The sequence below is a fragment of the Scleropages formosus genome, chromosome 2 (assembly GCF_900964775.1).
Source record: "Scleropages formosus chromosome 2, fSclFor1.1, whole genome shotgun sequence".
Lineage (NCBI taxonomy): Eukaryota > Metazoa > Chordata > Actinopteri > Osteoglossiformes > Osteoglossidae > Scleropages > Scleropages formosus.
This window is the reverse complement of record NC_041807.1, coordinates 7,429,326-7,434,895: the sequence shown is the minus strand read 5'-3', so window position 1 is coordinate 7,434,895 and position 5,570 is coordinate 7,429,326. Positions and strand designations below refer to the sequence as shown.

Below are 5,570 nucleotides of genomic sequence, written 5' to 3'. Positions count from 1 at the left end.
TTTCTTATGGAGATACATGTAGAAAGGCTAAACAAGGTGACTTGGGTACCACAGTGGAGGATGCGTGTAAGAATTTCTGATCTTTTTTACCCTGGGAATTCATTAAAGGGAATGTGGATCACAGTGTGAAGGCAGCCTCACACCATTTAACAAAACGAATGGAAGAATTTCCACAAAACCAGTGGAGAAGGAACATGGAATCCCTCAGCTCTGGAACTATTCCACCACATCAACTATGTCCCTCTAAACCAACATCCTTTACACTGAGGCTTGGATCCTATGACTTCTAGACTTTAGCACTTTAGTTTGGCATCATACCCGTTTGTCAGGTAAACGACAGCTTTTCAAATATACTAATAATTCAGAAATAAGCACAACTTCCTGTACAGTTTAATGTTTTTAAAAACAGTTACAGTAAAGCAGGAAACAGTATTAATATACTGCACTTTTTTTTGCATATACATACCCAAAATATATTAAAACTTGGGATACAGTTTCAACCTAATGAATTCCTGCTACTGCAAAAAGACAAAGTAAAAGCCATTTTTTAATTACATTCTCATATTTAAAGATCTGTCAGAAATCTCAGTTCAAATTCACACTTAAATGAAAAATATAGCTTGTGTCTATACTGTACAAATCATTACTACCAAAAAAAGCACCTGTCCCTGTTACCTCTGATCTGTCACTTTAAAAAAGTTTGATTCACAAAACAATCAACTGACATATCAGGAATTACTGTAACATCACACAAAATCTTTTTATAAAAAGAAAAACCTGAGCAGAATGCAACTGGAATCTACTGTTTTACTACAGCACATCCTTCACAGCCATCCTGCACAGCACGGCCTCTAGCAGAGTCCCGACACAGTCCTCCTGAGCAGTGACCTTGTACAGCTGCAAGAGAAATCCCTCATATTCATTCGTGAACTACGGGTACATACAGAAAAACTTGCTAGGCAAGCCCGAGATAAACATTAATGCAGTCAGCAATCAATAATGTAAAATTCAAAAATGGGAGGAAATATGTGAAAAAGGGTCAAACACAAAAAGTTGACAGGAATGTTTCAGTGAATAAACATTTAATAACTGCTTGAAAAATGCAGGGTCTCAGCAGTCTAGAGTCTATCCTGGAAGAAATGGATGTGAGGCTGGGAAGGGTACACTGCGGTCAGGATGCCAGTCTATTACAAGGTAGCCACACACACTAATTGTAAACAAGCTGAATGGGGCGTGAACATATGTCTAATCCCACAGCTCAGACACTGTGAGGCACCTGTGCTACTCAGTCAAAAAATACTGCATTACTATGCAATACGTACTTGTATTTCTTGCTGTGCAAGTTTGACATCCCATGGATGGCTGATGGTAGTTGATAACTGTACTGCATTTTTCAGTGACACAGCAGGGTTTTACAGTAAAATTTGACTCATACAAATTGCTGTTAAAGTGCATAACAAAAATATAATGCAAATGCATGCAATAAAAAGAGATTAAAATGAATATACCATAATTATAAGACACCTTTATACAAACCTTTTTAATCTTTGGGACATCACTTAAGGTGGAGATGAGCTCAACTGGAATCTGTTCACCGTCTATTTTGGACCGAATATCATCAATGTAATATTCATCTTCTTTAGAATGAATGAGAACAATGAGGACAGTGTTGTCGTTGTCAGCAATCCCAAACTTCTTGAAGGATTCCGATATCTTTAAAAAGATACATCAAGACACAGTTATAAACATTCACTTCTCTATTTTTCATATTTTTTCCTGCTTGGAGACTGAAACAAAGAAATATGTGACAAACTCACATTATTTGTTGGTGAAAGATTGAAAATGACTTCAGAGTAAAGACTTCTCGTCTTCATTTTGCCAACCTTCTGCAGATGAAAAGCTTTATTTGCAGCAACTACGATCTGGAAAGGATCGACAATCTGTTAAAAGAAAAACAAGAAACCCTCTGGATTATATTGACATTTACATTTTTTTCCACAGTGTGAGTGACCACGGATCTCCGAACTACGTACGAACAACAAAAACCACCCACTGACCACCTGCACAGCAATGTGAGAGTCGGCTCTACTCTTGACAATCACACAAACAGGCACCTCCACTGCGGCTGTGACCGAATCCACCCACGATGCGGTTGCTAATCGTCGTCTTCTCTTCCCTTCAACTTTCCCAAGCATCAGTCAGAGGATGTGTCCAAAATGTCATAACCTCAGTGTCACCATCTGTGCATCTAATGGCAGTTCTGGCCTGATTTGATCCAATATCCACCCGGTTCATTTTTATGTCTGTCCATCTGAAGTCTCCTCCAGCACCACAGAGTTTGTCAAAGGAGTCCCTGTTTTCCCTGTTTTTTAAAAGTCCAGCCTTATGAGCATACACAGAGTCATATTAATACACTTCACGTATGAAAAGGTACAGTGGACCCCCGGCTAACGTCATTTCGGATAACACCACGCCCTCAATCATGATTGATTGATTTGGCTAATGGCTCATTCACCGCCCTGTAGTGTATACTCTTAGGGTCCTACTCTCCCGGAGGAAACTCGGCGCTCAAACGGCCTGGCCTGGCGCACCTCGCTGCAGCCAATCAGCATACAGCATTCCATAGCCTCAGCCAATTAGACTTGTATACAGTAACATAAACAGTTAATCGCATGATAAAAAGTTCATCATCAGCCTGTGCTCGGAGTCAAGCCAGACCTGATCGACGACTCAAGCCTTTCGATGCAAGAGTGAATTTAGGTTTACGAATTTTTTAGAAGTAAAACATGTATATATCTATATATACACAATAGAGAGGCACTTCACTTCATTTTACACACACTGTGACTGTCTCACCATCGAGGGGTTTATCAAGGCGCCCTGGATCTCCCCGCCGACGGCACTTTTCCTGAGCTCTGCGGCGTTTCTCACGTCTTTGAAGAGGCATTGTGTCACAGAGTACCCAGGAAATAAGTCCAGCTGCTGACTTTGGTGCATTTCCGAAACTGCGGGTAGCATGCGAAATCCCCCCGAACCAAGAAACCAACTACTGTGTGACAATATCACTACTTTGAACGTGGGTCGCTGAGAGTAATGTGTACTTCCGGTTTATTCAAGGGGGACTGGTAACGGTGTAACACCACTGAATCCCCGTAAACGTTCCTCCTGAAATGACGGCGCTGCTCGTTGTATTTACTGTCAAATTCATAGCTGAACGCAGATGTTTAGCATTTTTAAAATAAATATTAAAGCTGTGTCGGTTGATCACAAAAAAAAATTGATGATTGCTGTTGCGATCATAAAATGTACGAAACCCAACGCAAAAGATAGACGCTATCCGTAAATTTGCCACATTACCAATTGCATTACTCACTAATATATGCTGCACAAAGCACAGTACTAATAAATTGCTTAAATTCTAACTCCACGTTTTTATCTCCAACTGTTTACACACGTTATTAAAGGGTAAAAATCATAGAAAACAAAAATAAACAACCAAGCATCCCGGTGATGCATTTTATCTTGATAATTTTGAAAGATACACATCAACTATAGTTGTATTATACTGATAAATATGGATAAATGCGATATTTAAACATTTACAAGAACATGTAACGAGGTTCAGCACTTTAAAAAATGAGATTAGATCAACCCGCGTTGTGGTGTTCAACACTCGTGATACTCATTCTGATTTTCTGCCTTTCAAAACGCGTTGGAATTTATTACTCAGTAAACCGGAATACTGAAAGAATGCCAACAACAAGCTAACCACGGCAACGCCTTTTCGAGGAATAATCTGCTGTGCTTCAGTGAGACCATTGATTGATTGATTGACTGATCGATCGAATGGAGTCACTGTGTTCCAGGGCTCGGCGTGTGCGGCGATTTCTACTATTGTCCAGCAGGTGTCACTCTTACACATTTAATTGTTGTTTCCAAATTCGTTTTTACTGTCATTTTACACGAATTAAGGGAGTGTGGAAAAGTTGCAGAGCCCTGCATAATGCCGATAAGCTTTGAAAGTTAAAAAAACAAATGTGGAGAGACAGAACTCACGGGTAAAACAGAGGCAATAGGTAGGTGCAGCTGTTAGTGTTACAGCTGCTGACTTTGGACCCAAATGTCACAGGTTTGAGACTCACTTCTAGCTGTAGTACCGTTGAGCAAGGTACTTACTATAAAATTTCTCCAAGAAGAAAATTATCCAGCTGTCTAAATGGGTAAGCAATGGTAAATGGCTTAACAGGGTGAGTTGTTTGGTAGAAAAGCATCTGCTAATAAATGTGACATAACTAAATAAAAGTGCTGTTATTGCTACTCATGCAGTACAAGTGACAATCATCCTAGAATGTAAAAAAAGGTCTTGCTGATTTAAATAACACCAGTATATGGTACAATACATGTTATTCTTGTATTGTGGAATACTACACAGCGAGTAGCGCTGCTGTCTCACAGCATCTGGGTGGTGCGAGAGAACGTGGGTTTGATCCCCACTCAGTCTGTGTGGAGTTTGCATGTTCTCCCCGTGTCTGTGTGGGTTTGTTCTGGGTGCTCCTGTTTCCTCCCACAGTCCAAAAACATGCTGTTCAGTGAGTAACACCGAGCGTGTGTGTTTCACTGATGTATGGGTGAGTGACCCATTGTAAGTAGTGTATCTAGCAGTGTAAGTCATCTGTGTGTAGGATAGTAACACTACATAGTACCCATCGTAAGTCGCTTTGGAGAAAAGCATCTGCTAAGTGAATAAATGTAAATGTATTCTTATAGAGCGCGCTATCCTAACATCTCATATAATGCAAATTTGCCAGATACATTGTAAGAACAACTAAGATAATAAGGACAAAAGTAAACAGTCATTTAAACGATTAAATACTTCAGAAAATATAAGAGACTGAGCCATCAACAATGTTCTGTATGTTAATGAAGTAGCCAGCCGGCAACAAAAGGAAGGAAAACAAATAAAGCTGTGGGGGTACCTGTCAACCAGAAAATGAGCAGCTGGAAACCCACCTGCTCCCACAAGAGCCTACTTAGGATGACATGTATGTTCACATGTTGGGGTGGCAGGGTGACGCAAGCAAGTAGGCCTGCTGTCCTACAGCACCTGGGTGGTGCAAGAGGATAGGGGTTCAATCCCCACTCAGTCTGTGTGGAGTTTGCATGTTCTTCCCATGTCTGTGTGGGTTTCCTCTGGGTGCTCTGGTTTCCTCCCACAGTCTGAAGACATGCTGTTCAGGTTCACCCATAGTGTGTGAGTGACAGAAAGAGAGTGTGTGTGTGTGTGTGTGTGTTCCACTGATCCATGTATGGATGAGTGACCCATTGTAAGTAGTGTATCTAGCAGTGTAAGTCACCTTGGTGAATAAGGTGTGTGGGCTGATAACACTAAATAGGAACATACACTGGAAGTCACTTTGGAGAAAAGCATCTGCTAAATAAATATGTATGTTGGGTTTGACTATCAGATATGTACTACACAGTGTGAAGTCATGCTGTCCATCAGGGCAATTTTTTTCTCTTTTTTAAAATTAAACTTATTAATTTAAAAATGAAATCAACATAGCAAATCT

The 5,570-nt window shown here is 40.3% G+C and overlaps 1 protein-coding gene across 2 annotated transcripts; it reads right to left on the bottom strand.

The window, feature by feature from the left end:
* Nucleotides 1–467: 467 nt before the first annotated feature.
* tprkb (Tp53rk binding protein) lies at nucleotides 468–3,106 on the bottom strand. Of its 2 annotated transcripts, none has more exons than XM_018761262.1 (4): nucleotides 2,857–3,106; nucleotides 1,818–1,940; nucleotides 1,537–1,713; nucleotides 468–897 (listed from the first exon to the last, which is right to left on the bottom strand). In XM_018761262.1, exons 1-4 carry the CDS (start codon nucleotides 3,016–3,018, stop codon nucleotides 811–813), a joined length of 549 nt encoding a protein of 182 aa, XP_018616778.1. In that variant the 5' UTR covers nucleotides 3,019–3,106; the 3' UTR covers nucleotides 468–810. The 2 variants fall into 2 exon arrangements, with proteins under 2 accessions (XP_018616778.1, XP_018616787.1); XM_018761271.1 differs by having other exon boundaries at nucleotides 1,818–1,922.
* Nucleotides 3,107–5,570: the final 2,464 nt, after the last annotated feature.